A 17216-nucleotide genomic window follows, 5' to 3' on the forward strand; every position below is an offset into this window, starting at 1 on the left:
TCTCTCTTTCCTGGTAGTAAGCATACAGCTCTGCGAAGGCTTCGTCATGCTGGGTTACGTGGCCGTGTTGCTGCCGTGAAGGAAAAACTCTCAGGCGACCACAAAATTTACCGTCTCGCGTTTGCACAGGCGAATGTGGGTCTCAATTGGGAAAACGTAGTTTTCTCAGATGAATCCATATTCACAACATCAAAGGAGGGACGCCGTTTTGTGTATCGTCCGAGAGGCACCCGATATGACCATGGATATGTGGCTGCTTGCAATCGCAGTGGCCATGTATCTATTTTATGTTGGGGTTGGATTTCCAGTCGCGGAGCAGGACAGCTTCATAGAATTGAAGGACATCTGGACAATGCTCAGTACTTAGACATTATCAGTAATATCATGGTGCCATCTGTACGAGTATTTCAGCCTGATGGTGTAATTCAGTTCCAGCAATACCAGTCGCCAATACATACTTCCCGTGTGATTCAGGAATGGTTCGCAGGGCATCCTGAGATTGATTTAATTTACTGGCCGCTCGTGGAGCAGACCTCAATCTCATGGAAAATATGTGGGCAGAAGTGAAGCGTACTCTAAGGGAAAGTTGGCCTGAGGCAGATCCACCAAGAACTCAGGATGACCTGTGGCATCTTGTTTCCGAAGCATGGCTGGAGCTAGTGGAAGGAGATAGATTTGTCACCCATGTAATAGATTCCATGCCCAGAAGAATGGAGCGTGTAATAAATTCAGAAGGGTCTTGGACACAATATTAATGTCCCAGCCTTAACTCCCGAAAACAGCCCTTTTCAGGGCTACCTAAACGCTTCTGAAAATATTTCTAGAAGTAAACCACTCCTTGTATCCGATTTCTGTGCAATCCTACCAACAAAAGAATGATAATTAGCTGTAGGCTTTGAACTCAAGACCTCTTTATTGGCAAGTCCGTACTCTACCAGTGAGCTAACATGAACACGCAAACCCAATCTGAAGAAACACGATTTTCAATTTCTGGTATTCGATGACAATGATCCTCATATACTTGGCAAATGTTGTATTCAACTTGGGATATTCCGCAACACACATACACACACACATAAACAAAGCGAAAGAGAGAGAGAGAGAGAGAGAGAGAGAGATGAATATACAAAAGCATATTCAACGTATTCGAATGAGACTCTAAGTAACGACATTCCGTTCTAAAGAGAATTTGTGTTTCTTCCCGTGACGTTAAGGGGATCGGGAAAAGTTATGTATCTTGAAGCAGGATACGACTTTGGATACTCTGTTTATACACTTTCTATATCCGTAGGAATATATTGTATTTCACGAATGTAAATGACATGCTGTAATGAGAATATTGAGAAGTTACATCTGTATGACAAATAGATGCAAATAAATACACTACATAACTTATTTATTGCTATTAAATGATTTTCCTAACTTGTATTTACATCCTCATATATAATACCGACCTACTGTGAAAATTATCTCAGATGTTATATTTTAAACATAATAATTACTATGTTCTGCAATGATTATGTTATATATACACAACTTATGTATTCTAATGTAATTATTTTATATAATTTTTCATGCATTGCGGAAAATATAATTTTAAAAAAAGGATTAGCCTAGACGGGATTCGAACCCTCAACCTTATGATTTGAAATCCGACAGCTTACCAATGAGCTAACACAACCTTCTAGCGAGGTATAACGGATCTCAAGGTAATTATGACATTCATATCCATTACAAACGCTGTTTCTGTTCTACTTTGACTTTTATTTTAGTACTCAGGCAATAATTATGTTCTATTTCTTAACTTTGAGCATTCTTTTACATATGGAAAGATTCCTTAACGTATTTAAATGTTCCATTACGTATGGAGAGCTAAATGACAAACAAGCATGTGCTAACATTAAAAAAAAAGGTTTCGAAATATTGTATCATTAAGTATTTCAATCAATGTTGCTTTTTTAAACACTTGGTAACAAGTCTTATTATATTTAAAAGAAGAAAAACACATCTGCAAACTTTTTCCCGATTGCAAAGGCTGGCTTGGAGGTTCGAACCTGGCTTACTTTTTCCCGAAGATACCCGAAGCTGGACTTAGAAAATTTTTGCCTCAAAATACCAATAAAGAATGCGCTCAACCTTTTTGAGACAAGGTGTACCTGAGGGAACATGATAGGCATATGCCTGCTATGTAATTGTGCTGTTAGGGCTAGTACACAATCACTTAGAAAAAGAAGCAACAAATGCATCAAATGTGGGAGTTGAATTTAGAACACCTTAATGTAGCATGTCTAGCACATCTTGTGCTGTTAGAGTATCTGAAACAGTATGTACCTAAATAACGTACCTAGAATATGACATATGCATGTCCCAAGTGACGACATGAAAACAAATTATTATTAAAGTGCGAAACTGAGCCAGGTACCTCCCCCTCCCTCTCCTCTAAGTTGTACCGTCAAAATAAATAGCTAAAAACACTCCCAGGCCAGAATCGCATCTACGTTTAAAATTTGATAGAGATCGGTCGGGCGGTTCAAGAGATTAACGGTCGCATAGTCATTTTCAATTTTATAATATAGATTCAAACGAGTTTCAACAATTAAGAAACGACGCGCTATCCTTTTCCTAATTTAAGTAATATGCTGTTAAATGAAGTACAAGGAAGTATTTACAATATTTGTTTCTAATTTCAATTTTTTAAATTTTCTTCCTTTCCACATGATACATGTGTAGGCACACATATAAAAACTGTATAATAATAACACCATGTGTAAAATAACATTGTGTACATCTCTACTCCCACAAGCGGAATTAATCTTTAAGCTTTAAGCTATTATTCACATGAGAAAATTTTGTTTCGTATATAATAAAATCAATTACTCTGTAAATAAAGGGAAGATCTTTTCTATTGTATAATAATTACGCCATCAATAGATATAACATTCTGTTCAAGTCTCCCACAAAAGGCGGAACTACCTTACTACCTAGGTACTTAAACCTACCTTTTTCTTGTATAACCAAACATTAGAAAGACCATAAAATTCCTTTGATCTAAGCTATATAAAAATACACTGATATTATGATAAAAAGGCCTTGTGTCCATCTTAAACACAAACTAAATACAACTTTCTTACAAGGCTGTCTATAATCTTTATTATAAATTAACTACAAATGTTACAGTTTCGGAAGTAAATCACTTCCTTCTTCAGACTACTACTCCAACTGAAATCATAAATCCAGTGACTAAACAAAGTATATATAACTTCGGGTGCGGACCGGGCTCGGGCCATAAATTTTTAAATATACGACCATATTTCTCGGGCCTTTTCGAGCCTCATTTTGTAAATATACTGTGCAATAATATATATTATACCGTTATTTCTGGAGAGCTTTTAAAGCACAACTGCAAAGTTAAACCTCTAATTGCTGTCAATAAAATATAATTTTGTGTTAATTATTAAGTTTCTGTAATTCGGGCTTACTTCGGGCTAATTTGATTATCACTCAAGCTCGGGGCGGGCTCGAGCCTAAATGCTAAAACATATTTCGGACTCGGGTCGGGCCTCACATTGTAAATTCACGGGCCGGACCGAACTCGGGCTAAAAATTCCGGCCCGTGCAGTCCTCTATCTTGAATCTCTCGCAACTCTTGTGCTCTCTGAGCAAATGATGTATGTAAACTAGAGACCAGCACGGGCCGGGCTTGGGCGGGCAGACGCTGTTATTTATTTGGGCCGGGCCGGGCTTAGGCGGGTCGACACTGATTTCTCTTCAGGTCGGGCCGGGGTGGGGCCGATTAGTTGCAATTCCTTAATAATTATTGACTTTCGTTATACGATAATTGGAATAAAGCCAAACGTTCAAGAAGTGTGCCCGTGAAAAATGTTACAAAAAATGCAATAGCTATTTACAGTTTGTGTTGCTTAGCGGCTTCACTTTCGCAATAGAGGATTGCAGGCATTGCGCGGTAAATTGAGCTCTGACCTTGACCTTCACTGAACCCAAAATATGACAAGAAGGGATGGGTAAGTTTTGCCTGTCTCTAAACAATATTGCCATCTTCACTTTATGCTAAAAATCAATTAAGTTGGATTTTTGTATAGGAAATGGAGTTTTTGTTCTCTCGATGACAGGCAAAGTTCTAGGAGGCAATGGTACCATTCGGGAGGCAAGCATCAGGGTGTAAGCCAGAGTTTAGAAAATGTTTCTGAGGGTTAAGTCAAGTTTAATACTATATTTTGAGAAAGATTGGACTTCGAGCTAATTTTTTTAAAAAATATCGGGCCGGGGTCGGGCCAGAAACTTTTAGAATTTATCGGGCTTGGTCAAGAATTTTAAAAAACTTATCGGGCCGGTCCGGTCTGGGCCCGAAAATCTCAAAAACTTTTCGGGTCCGGGCTGGATTGGGCTCGGACCAAAAAAATTCGGCTCGTGCAGGTCTCTAGTGTAAACCCACATACAATGTAATTTAGTACCTTAGAGGATCAAGGAAACGATAGCAGTTGTCGGTAAATCGGAGACTGATTCTTCGACCTTGAGAGGATATTCTAAACTCGTGCGTATATTGAAAAGAGACAGGACAGACAATCCAAGGCAGTGAGAGGCAGGATTGGATGCTAAGAAGCCATGGGTGCACTAATCATGTATCTCAATTAGAACGTTGGAGGGGCTTTGCTTAACACATGCTTGAGTGTATATACAATACGAGGGTAATAATAATAATAATAATAATAATAATAATAATAATAATAATAATAATTATTATTATTATTATTATTATTATTATTATTATTATTATTATTATTATTATTATTATTATTATTATTATTATTATTATTATTATTATTATTATTATTATTATAAACTTCGATAAATACAGGTACAATACATTTTCGTCTATCCGGCCTACTTAAAAAAAGAAAGAAAAAGCTCCATAATTCAACAAGGAATGTTTTTTACTATATACTAGACTTGTAATCTATTCATAAAAATGCGAGTTTGTCAAGGAAAACCGGTCATCTATGTACGACTTTTTCGGAAACTACAAGCTAAGTTTTCACTCTTTTAAGCCTAGCTCTACCAATTTGTGTAATGATTTACCAGTGAACAGTAAAATATGTTTAAACAGTCTCTTTTTAAGAGAATAAGACCAACTTTTTACGTTAATGCTTTGTTAATTTTCAAATTGTATAGCTATCTATACTGTCCAGTGTACATCATTTTATATTTTCCGCATTTAAGTTAGACATAAAATTTATCTTAAAGTGTGTACAATATTTTTATTCTTGGACTTTCATTTTCTGTATTAAGGTCCTAAAAGAACAGCACACTACATAGAAAACTTCAATAAAGTACTGAATGTAGTAAGAGTTGAATTGATTTTGAGTTTGACGTCCCTTTCAGCAGCGAGGCTATATGAGACAGGATCTACTGATTAGCATGGAATCCGAACCACATAAGGTTCCACAGTGAGCGTAGTAAAAGGTCAGAAAGCATGAATAGGAGAACGGGTTTTGGTACGGAAGAAATGTGTTTTCTAATTGTATGAGTGGGACAAGAAATACGTAATTATAGAAGTTCTTATTATCCGTCCTGCTCTTCTGCAACATTAGGCCTAATAGTCGGGACTTCGTAGATGGTATGGAAATATTCGAAAAATGACTATAGAAAAATATTACAAATCTCAACACACATCTGATAAATTAGAAGCCTCTATGAGTCAAAAAGTTCAATAGTGAGATTGAGCTTCCGACCACCCATCTCTAACTAGATAACCCACGATGTCACAGTTACCTGCTCGGATTGCCAGTAAACCCCTCGCACAGAACAGGAGGAAAATATCAAACCTGTCATTGATAGAAGACAGAGATCTTTGGCAGACAAGACAGACTAAATAATTTTGCAGGTATACTATTCGTGAATTCATGACTGCAAACCAGGGATGGAAAAAGAGCCGTTCTCTTTGTTCCAGGACCGGTTCTGAACTGGTTCAGAAACGGATAACCCATGATAAAGTTAGGACCGGTACCAGAATAGGTTTCAATGTTTTGTTGAATTAAGAACCGCTCTCAGAACCAGTTCTATTGTTTTGTTAACATTAAAAACCGCTCCCAGAACCAGTTCCATTGGTTTCTGAACTTTAAGAACTGCTTTCAAAACTGGTTCTGCGTTTTGGTCATGGTTCAGGAACCGGTTCAAGAACTTGCTTGGTTTATTGCGAAGTGGTTGTGGAACAGGTTCTGGAATATAAAAAAAAGACGAAAACAGGTTCTGAGATTTCAAGAAACTATAGAGACCGGTTCCTGTGTTAGTCTTTTATGTAATAAAAGTGGTCCCGCTTTTGAAATGTAAGAAAAATCTAGAAAAGGTTCTGATGCTCTTTCTCAGAAGTCAGAAGAACAAAGGACCGGTGTTTGTACCAGATCTGAAAAATGAAACAAAAGACCGGTGTTTGTGCGGTGCAATCCCGCTTTCCAATAAAAGGACTACAGGATCTAATCGTTTACCATGATTTTCTGTTATTTTAGTTGGTGGTGAATGATATTTGTTTCATGTGCAACCAAACAGGTTGATCAATTGATCGCACATATTTTCCAAATATACTTGTCACCAGAGGTAACTAGAGTCAATACTACCTTGCGTTCCTTTCTCAGCCAGACGTTGTTTCCTCTGTACGCAGTGATGGACTGATTTATTTATTGATTCCATTATTTAGTTTCTTAATAATTATTCCCTCAGTCGACTATGTAACTCCAATTATAGAAGACGTACAGTTGACATTTACATACAAATAAATATACGAGATATTGGTGTGCAATAGGATAATATAATGGTTGTAAGTAAAATAGATGCATTAGTTAACTATATATGAAAAATGAAATGAAATCTTTAAGTTTTACGTTCACGGTTTATGACTGTATTTATGAATTTCCTGGGTTCGAACCTCGTACGTCCCTGTTCGGGAAGATATTTTATGACTGTATGTGGTTCGAGTTCTGTGGATTTCTATGAAAGCTTAGGCGTTTATGACAGTCCGGGATTCAATCCTTTATTCGCGGACTGCTACCAGGTGGTAATCAGTATAATAATCATCTCCTCTGAACGATCGAACATCAGTTGTGCTAAACTGTTTTCTTCTGTCTACTAAAACGTGATCAGTTTGATTATGTGTTTTTCCATCTGATGAAGTCCAAGTATTTTTATGAATGTCGCGATATGGGAATTTTGTAATCTTCACGGTAAGGTTTCTGGATGTTACGAAATTCACGAGTCTAACGCTATTGTCACAACCTTCCTTATGCAGACATTTATTCCCTATCGGTTTGAAAATATCCTCTCATCCTACCTTCGCATTGAAACCGCCTGACACAATTTACATATGGTATTGCGGGAGATGATACCCGTTCTATTCTTTCGTAAAAATTGTCTTTTTTTTATCGTCATCCTTATTTTCTGTTGGGGTATGTGAATTTAAAACAATAATATTACACCACCGACCCTTAAGAGAAATGAAAGAAAATCTACCATTAACAAATTCAACCCATGTAACTGCTGATATTCGTTTGTAAACGAAAAGCCCTGTTCCTAGTTGGTAATTTTTAATTCTTTCCCCGTAAAAGAAGGTAAAATTTCCCTACTTGATTCCTCCATTTCCTTCTCATCTAACTTTCTGATATCCCACTAGGCCCGTCTTCTATTTCTAAACTCATTCGCCACAAATTTTAACGCGCCTGCTCTATAGAGACTTCTTGTATTCCATGTTCCAAATGTCATGTCGATTTTACTTTGCTGAGTTCGTGCCAAGTTATCAGTTCTGATCCGAGGATTCTGCGAATATATCTGAATTAGCCTTTTTTTTTTTTTTTTTTTTTTTTTACAGGATGAGGTTGTTATCGCCACACCAAATCCCCAAGCTGGATGACCACGCCTTCTCGTCTGTCCGCGACTGCTTATTCAGTGTATTCGCAACTAACCTCTATATCTAGAGACCTTCTCCTCGATCCACAACGTGAGGACGCGCCATGCTGTGGTGATAGGAACACATTTCACGGATATTAATATAGCTATATTTTAGAAATACAATAGGTACTGATTATCCGAACACTGCTTTAAAACACACAGGAACATTCAATATGATCGGAATGGGTGCATATTAAAACTGTGAAAGCTTAGATACCGTAAAAATCGTAAATTAGAGACTAGTGTCAATGTAGTATTTCATGAATACATCGTACGTTTGACTATCCAAACTATTCTTGATGTATCACATGGCTTCGTTTTGTAGCTACATAACTTTATAATATTTTTGTAAGTGATTATGCTCTTTACCTGTTCTCTTCCAATAGCAACTGTATGAATTTATAATACGAAACTGAAATACAGAAGAATAAAATTTAAAAAAATATATCTATAATATGATATTTCGCATATCATATTATCGCCTTGTATCCTTCACAGGTTCTTTATTAACAGTCATTATTTGAATTTATTATACAAAGCTGATATACAGCATAACTAAAACCACTTATCTATAATGTGATGTTTTGCAGGGCGCTTTATGTAAAGGGCGCACTGTACCTTTCACGGATTCTTTACCAACAGTAATTGTATATATTCATTGTACAGAACTGTAGTATCAGAAGAGTGAATAAAATCGTTCATCTTTGATGTAGTTTCGCAAGGGCGCCGAATGTAAAGGGCATACTGCACCTTTCACGGGTTCTTTACCAATAAGCGGTAAGAATTTATTACTAAAAACTTGTACCTTTATTTATACTGTGATGTTTCGAAGGGTGCACCGGGACACGTCCTGGTATCCCGGTGGGCCAGCACAGACCTGATCAGGGCCTAGAACTGTATGATATTCACTAGGTTATGGCGTATGCAGGACAAGACAGGAGAACAATAGAAAGAAATGCAGAGATCTTATTAAACGCTTGCAAGGAACAAGGGTTTAGAAGTAAATGCAGAGAAAACTAAATACTTAAATGGAAGTTCACTGGAATTATAGTACTGCAAACTCTGGACGCGTCAAAGTATCAAATAATATTTTCGATAAAGTGGATACTTTCAAGTATCTAGGATCAATATTAATAGACCAAAATCATATCCACGAAGAAATTAAATGTCAACTGAAAGTAGGGAGTTCGTGTTATTATTCAGGTCAAAATCTTTTGTCGTCGCGAATTCTGCCGAGGAATTTGTAGATCAAAATATATAGAACGAAAATCATGCCTGTTGCTCTGTATTGTGGCGAAACATGGTCGCTTACTTTAAGGGAAGAACGCAAACTGAAAATATTTGTGAATTAAATCCCGAAACAAATATTCGGACCCAAGAGGAACGGCAATCGGAAATGGCGGAAACTTCATAACGAGAAACTGCATAATTTACACCCTTTACCAAACATTGTTAGGGTCATCAAATTTAGGAGGCTCCGGTGAACAGGGCGTGTAGCAATAATGGAAAAAAGCAGAAGCGCTTTCCAAGTTTTGACAGGAAATCCAATCGGATAACGTGCATTAAGAGCCGGCAGGACTCAAGTGACCTTGAGAAATCGAAGATAGAGTTTCTCCTTGCAGTTCAAAGTGTTTCCTTATTTTGGCAACAGATGGGGTTGTCGCTGAAATGCCGTCAAAGCAAATGCACCCGTCCTTTTCCTTCGTTTTCCCCTGCATGTGGTCAAAGTTGGACAGCGTAGGAGGGGGATGGTTACGGCTGTAAATGGGACAGAAGAGTGAAATTCTTTTCTTTTGGCTAAAAGAGAAACAGAACTGAAGAAACAAATAAATAAGAGGGACCAACATGATATCAGCCGTCAGCTCCGTGTCAGAGAGCCACTCAAATATCTACAACGGTCACAAAGATACCATAGAGAACTAAAGCACTTGTCGCCTGTCTCTTTCTCAAAGGATTCTATCTGTGGCAAATAACAGAATAGTGCGGGAAGAATCTGATATAAAATGAAGAGCCATGCCAATATTTAAAAAAAAAAAAAAAAAAAACACACACACACACACACACGGGAGAGTCGATATTCTAATTTATTTAGGGCCTTCGTGGTTTAAAAAAAAAAAAACTTGGAATTGAAAGGCAGAAAACCCAGACAAAGATTTGAAATGTATTGACAACGTGAATCATTTTTTTTAGTGGAATCCATTTCCTTATTTTCTTTTCAAAATATGACCACCAGATTTACCCTCTCTCTCGCTTTCACATTCGAATGGTCCTGGGTTCGATACCAGTTGCTGACCATCCTGAGTTTTTCCTATTATAACAGGAAAATTCAGAAGGTTTACGTTTTGTCTGTGTGTAGAAAGATAAAACAGAGCACAACGAGCACAACTGATACGTGTGCACAGAAAACATACAAGTAGTTGATGGAGAAATGATCCCAATAAATGCCTTCAAATTGGATGCATTTCATATGTCAATGGAGTGAAAAAGCACTGGTAGTGATTAGTCTTTGATAAATACTAAATTATTTGGGTTAAGTTCTGACCCTTTTAGCCCCTACTCTACAATTTCGAATATGTTATTATTTCCCTTATTTACCCTCATTTTTAATATTCCCGCGCAAAAAGCAGCTTGCGTATGTCTCTTTACTCCTCTCATGTTCATACTTTCATTCTCACCATCGTGATTAATCCGATTGGGTAGAAAAGCCTGATTAACTAAGCAAACTGATCACCATCACAACGTGGAACACGTATTTCAGACTTTGACCTTTCCAATTTTGAAAACTCTCCTGCGTGCACTATAAGTAATTACTCGACACCTTGTATATCAGATCGTCATTAACAAATCGTATATAATAACTTTCTTTAAGTAATAAGTAAAACTTGATGTGACTGTAATGGAAACGTTCGGGTTGCGAGCGGAGCGAGCAAGAAAATTTTAACAAGTGTATTTCTTTGCAAATCGACAACAATATTGATTTAATAGGGCGCCAATTCTTTTAGGGGGCGCCGCGTCGTTTACTTGCTTTCGACGCCTTTTCTTTCTTGTTGCTCGTTCGGCGCTCCCTTGCTATCAGCGCCCGGGGCAACCGCCCCGCTCGTCCCCCCTCCTTATCTACGGCTCTGATTATATGTTCAATCATTACCTGTGATATTAGTCATTATTTTTATTTTTACTTTCATCAAGGATGTTTGTTTTCGGCGTAGGTGGAATGTTTCTATGTGTATTTTCCCATTGACGTAATACAGAATGAATACGAATTTCACAGACTGCATACTTAGTTTCCCGTATTTTTGTTTAAGCTATGTGACGGACTTCTTCGATTTCATAATCTTTGGAACAGGTCGTCACTCTCTGAATGCTCTTGTTATTATTGTATATACCTGCATGTAAATTTTTCACTTAATGTAGATCCTGATACAGCTGTATTTCACCAGATGACCCATGAATAGAGATGCAAAAAAGCCGGCTTTTTTGAATCGATGGTTTTTTTCACATAAAAAGCCGGCTTTTTTTGGGAAAAAAACGAGAATTTTGAAAATTTTGGCTTTTTTCAACTTCATGATTTTTCTATCTAAATAGCTTTCTTATAGTATATTCTATAGTTAGATAAAAATTCCACCATCAAGATGGATGGAGCACATGTTTTACGAATTAAAGCTAACATGAAGAATGTAGTATTTGAGGGTAATTTTAGAGGCTATTTAACTTTATTTTAACTTTTGAGTTATCGATATTTTTTCTTCTCTAGTTTGTCATCCGTGTTTCATTTCTAAGAGCTTTTAGTACTCTAGCTTCTAGCGCAAAAGTTAAACTTGCCCGTTTTTCTATTTATCCGTCAAAGCGTACGTTTTTCAATATATCCGTCAAACCGTACTTCCACATTTCTGTTATACTGTAGCTGTGAAGTGATTTAGCAATAATTTTCCGGACACAACCTTGAATACCAATTTATACAAATAATCAGTAGCGGATTTAGAAAAGTACTTTAGGAGGGGTTTTTCTCATTGTTTCGTTTCCTAAAAAGTCCTAATTTTATTTGGGAAGTGCTTGAAGTTTATGAGTACAGGCATAACTAATATTTCGTTTCGTTTATATGTTTAGCAATAATCTTCCGGATACAACTTTAAAAATCATTTTATACTGAGAATCAGTGGCGGATTTAGAAAAGTATTTTGGGAAGGATTTCTTACTAATGTTTAGTTTTTTTAAACATTCGTAATTTTTCGGGAGCTTAAAGTTTATGAGTAAAGGCATAAATAATAGATATTTCGTTTGTTGCAGACATTCCGTAACTTTGGGGAACGGGCTTCAGTCCGAAAGACCGCCCCCCTAACCTTCGCAAAACCGTCACTGCTGGTAATTAGTAATAATAACGATTTAAAAACAATAAAAAAGGAAGTCGCCCAACTCACAGTACACGCACTATTTCTACATTCACAGATGGAATGAAGAAAAGCTTTGTCAGAATGGTCGAATGCTGGTTGAATCCCGGACTTCCCGATAGAAGCGCAAAAGCTAATCACTCAGTCATGTTTGTTGTGCAGTTGTATTTAGCTTAACTTAAATATATTCCGTAGTCTTTTTTTGGGGGGGGCGGAGGGAGTTCCGTATTGATATGTTGAATCCCTCTTGTTAAAAATTCAGAAAACTTGAGGATTGGGTAAACTGTGATGGTGGTTCTATAAAACTTAACTGTAGAATTTCAAGAATATACAGAACCAAAAGCTCTAGATGTGCAGCCTTTAAGTGTATCATATAAATCTAAGTATTTCTCTTATGTTTTATTTTAATTTTATTTTGTTTCAAAAAGAGGGTATGGAATATTTTGAAGTAAAAATACTACATACTATTTTGCTAGTTATTTGTGTATTCTTTAAAAAGAAGTGTTTACTTTTAGGGTTGGCTGGTTTACACCAACTTTTTTTTTTTTTTTTAATAACTGGTTTAAACCACAAAAATAAAAAGAATGAAAAATGCGAATCGTGTGAACTTCATGGTGACGTTTCCAGATATCAAACTACCTGCAATAGTTTTATTTCCCTTTCACCTTTTAATCAAGGTGTCCCATGTTCAATTCTCGGTCGAACCACAATCCTTCTTTCATGCGTAACCCAAGTAGCGGTTCGGATGTCACTTTAAGCGAGTCTTCTTGATAACCTCGGTATTTCGTAAGGATGTTAAGCCTAAATATACGAAACAAACCAAATTGTATATTTCTACATGCCTAAATGCGTGTTGTTTTATAAAGAAGCCAATATTGCTTAAATATATTGATAGAAATTGGCAAAATTTATCGATTGCCTACGTAGCTTCCAACATTAGCTTGGATTGGACTTTCAATGATATCTACGTACCGGTACTAAATTTGTAATTTAATACCTCAGTTTTAGCGTACTGATTATGGTACGTTGACCTTTAAATTTTACATGCAAAGCAATAACAGAATTTTCCCGTTATTATCTTACATTTCAAGTAATGACGGGATTTTCCCAATGGCTAGGGCGGGAGATTCTCAAATTAAGAAATTTACTGACCGCACTTCTTTAAGCTTATGGGAGTTCTTCCGGCATAACCCCGCTGTTGCATAATAACATCAAGGCGAAACAAACTTAGGCTATTTCTGTGAATATGTAATATAAATACATAAAGCAAAAAATCTAAGTCAAAAAAGCCTGGTTTAAACCAAAAAAACCTGGTTTAAACATCCCCAAAAAACGGGTTTTTGGCATTTTCAAAAACAACCACGGTTCTTGCCAACTCTGCTTACTTTTGTATATAGGAGGTTAAAAAATTCTTATTATATACATTGGTTAATCCTGTGGAATTCATAATGTAAATATGTTGAAGAAAAATTGTTTGAAATATTTTTTCGAAATTCATAGTTTATTTTCGATGTTTTATATTATTATCAGCATCAACCACTAATTAAATGATTTTTTGTGTTATAGAGAAGCGATACAAAGTCTGTTTTATCAATTTAAAGCAGTATTTTGAAAAAAGCCCAAAATTTCCGAAGCAAAAAAGCAAAGCAGAAAAAACCGAGTTTTTTTCCAAAAAAGCCGGTTTTTTTCCGAGCCCTTGCATCTCTACCCATGAACCATGGTAAATTCGGCTATGGAAAATTTTTGTGGTGCCTCCCTTCCCTTGATGCCATAGTGCATCTGATTCCACCTATTTCAGTTCCTCCCCTTTCTACCTAACCTGTTCTATTTTCCCTGGCTCTGCTTGTAACAACTCACAGCTACGACATCACATCGATGAGTTTCAAATGGCCGCTTTAGACTAATTATAAGTATGATTTTTTTGTGTGTGTTTTACAATGAATTCCTTATTTCAATGTTGAATGACATGCGGTACAAGAAACAACTTTTTAAAAAAAAACATAGACTATGAGAACATTAATATAATTATATTTAAATCATTAATTTTATTTGTGTAATCTTAAGACATTTTCAGATTACTAATTAAAATTAGTAATACAGCTTCATTTAAATTTTATTGCGTAATTTTATGGTTATAATTACAAAATGTCTTTCATTTTTCTTTAGGCACAATGAATATACTATACAGAGGACCAAAATTAAAAGTGCTTAAAACATTAGAGCCACCTCGAAAATTACAACCTATATTGTATGAACAAGTTGTGAGTTCTCTTATTGAAAGTTTATCTGCAATTGAGGATGGTTTTCATCAACATTTTCAATCGGTCTTCACCAAATGCTCTTCTACCTATTGTACGTTACCATCTCCAATCCCAGCTACGATTCTTTCGTCTCTACAAAAATGGCAGTTTGCTGAGAGGAGACATTTGGACATTAAATTAACTTTGTTCTTATTCGAGACCTTTCTAGCTGGCGATACAAAGGAAGTTAACATTTATATTCCACATCGAAATGGATCTGTTTGTTTCACTCGTCTGTTGGAGCTTTTAACCATACGAAGTAACAGTATTACTACATTGCGCCTTCTTCAAGACACCTTAACTCAAGATATTTCTTTGCAGTTCAGTACAGAAGATATCTCCCTTCTTAAAACACTGTTTGTTTCCCACGACAACTTGACGCATCTCGAAATACAGTTTATTGTTACGGATGATGTTTGTAAGATAATTGGAGAATTTTGCCGTAAGTTACGTACATTAAAGATACCTTCTGCTAAGGTTTCACGCTACAGTGTTCATTATCTGACACAGAGTATTGTTGAAGCTCGTCAAGATTTTGATGTTACTGAAAATGATTGGAAAAGTACAATGTGGCATCGGGACGATCTGTATCCATCTGTGGAGAAGATTTGGCCTTCAATGTTCACCAACAACAATGGCGAGACCAAGAAATATCGGCGACAAAAGAATCCTTTGTGTGATACACTAGTACAACTTGATGTAACAAGTGTTGATATATCCTTTAAATCAATACTCTGTCTTCTTGAACTTGCCCCTAATTTAGAGAATGTTGGTCCTATTCTAAACGCAGAATCTTTCCTTAATATAGGCATAATGTGGGACGTACGAGGAAATCTTGCGAGAGATCTGGCTTTCCCTGCATTGAACATAAGAAATTTAAAGCTTATGAAGGTGGAGCAGCATCATTTGATGACCGTATTAGCAATGTGTCCGTTTCTCTCATCTTTAATTTGTACAATACCAGTGCGTACACCAATTTCAATCATCTGTGGATTTAAACAACTTAAATATTTAAAATTAAAGCAGATCGGAAAAGAGGTTAAGAAAGTGAGGACAATTCTTGAAGAACTCAAACGTGTACCAGAAGAATTTCACGGAATGCTTCAAGTTCCTCCTCATCCTGATCAAGCTGAGGAACTGCATAAGTTCTTATCAAATGATTGGAGCAAGTTAAAAGAATTAGATCTGAAATACAAATTAGTAGATGAGGTGAACTTCTACGACTTTTACCAAAAGTTCCCGAAACTGGAAAAGATTAAATTCTTGCCTGGTCGTTTCATTACTTGGTCAGGTCCTCCAAATAGATTTCATTTACAATGGTGGTCTTTGAAAGAAGTGAATTTTCAGGCATGTATCGAAGCCAATACAGTTATCGAGATCCTGACCATTGCACCATATATAACGAATATGACTGTCAATTGCATCTTTTCAAAGGAAATAGAAATTTTCACAATTCTCGGTGACAAACTGGTCCAGCTTGAAAATCTTAAAGAGTTTGTCGTTGGGCAGTACAATGTATTACCAGAGAAACATGTGTGTCACGTTTTCCTAAAATCAAACTGCCTCCATTTCAGAATCTGTACAGACGAAATGCGTAATTACTTCAAAATTCGTTCTGAAACAGATAGTGACGATGACCCGAATGACGATGACGAAGAGTCAATATCTCATATTCTAAATTTCTTGTAAGCAGATGTTATTGTACGTAAAAGAAGATAGCTCATTTTCTGCATTTGATTAAGTTGTATCATCAGCATAATATAGCTTTGAAATTCTCATTTGGAGCAATACTATTTTTCATTTCAGTGATTGATATTTTGAAAATTTAGCATTAGAATTATTAAATAACAACAAAAGAAGAAATGTGTTCCGAGGTACTTCACTAAATTATACAGTTTTTTTTAAACGTATTTCTCTTTCATTGTGTCACATGTAATTATCAGAAAAATATTTATTCTCTTTCATTTGGTGCACTTCATTTATACTAATATCATATATTATTCTTTACATTTTCTTGTGTATTTTATTCTTAGAAATTTATGTAAGTAGGCTACATTTACCAACATATTCTTATACAAGGGCCAGATAAGAGAAATTGTTATAATCCGTACTTTGTTTTATCTACAGAAGAACACCTATTGTATTCTTTCAATGTAAACGCCTCCCATGTCTATCACTCCTGCCACACGTGTGGAACGCATTAACACGACAGTCTTTATCGATGTCCCACGGGGATTGCCATATGGCATGAATGATGGCTTCTCGTATGTTGCAGTGCTTCCCGTAAATTGGTTCCTCCGAGAAGGTAGTCACGACGTCTCTGAAAACATTGTTGTCTACTGTACCCACGCGCCACTTCAATTTTAGTTCATTCACCTTGCTCGTCTTTTTCAAACATATTGTTAAGGCGCTATTGACTGAATAACACACAGACGTTACCATTCGTCACACTTCATCGTCTTACATTTCTTTATCAGCTACGGAACTTTTGTCACAACTCTCTGTCTTTTGTGCTGAATCACAACTCGCTGACGTGAGAACATCGTTACCACTATTTCTTATCCAATCTGTTTGG

General features: G+C 36.3%; 1 protein-coding gene across 2 annotated transcripts in view; it reads left to right on the forward strand.

Moving 5' to 3' along the window:
* LOC145668047 (uncharacterized) overlaps positions 1-16558 on the forward strand; it is a 105628-nt gene extending 89070 nt beyond the window's left edge. For both annotated transcript variants that reach the window (XM_081735524.1, XM_081735525.1), the window contains exon 2: positions 14508-16558. In XM_081735524.1, the coding sequence (XP_081591650.1) occupies positions 14513-16330 (1818 nt within the window). In that variant the 5' untranslated portion in view covers positions 14508-14512 and the 3' untranslated portion in view covers positions 16331-16558. The remainder of the gene's footprint in view (positions 1-14507) is intronic.
* The last annotated feature ends 658 nt before the right edge of the window (positions 16559-17216 follow it).

The sequence above is a fragment of the Thermobia domestica genome, chromosome 13 (genome assembly GCF_964235325.1).
Source record: "Thermobia domestica chromosome 13, izTheDome1.hap1.1, whole genome shotgun sequence".
NCBI classification, from domain to species: Eukaryota; Metazoa; Arthropoda; class Insecta; order Zygentoma; family Lepismatidae; genus Thermobia; species Thermobia domestica.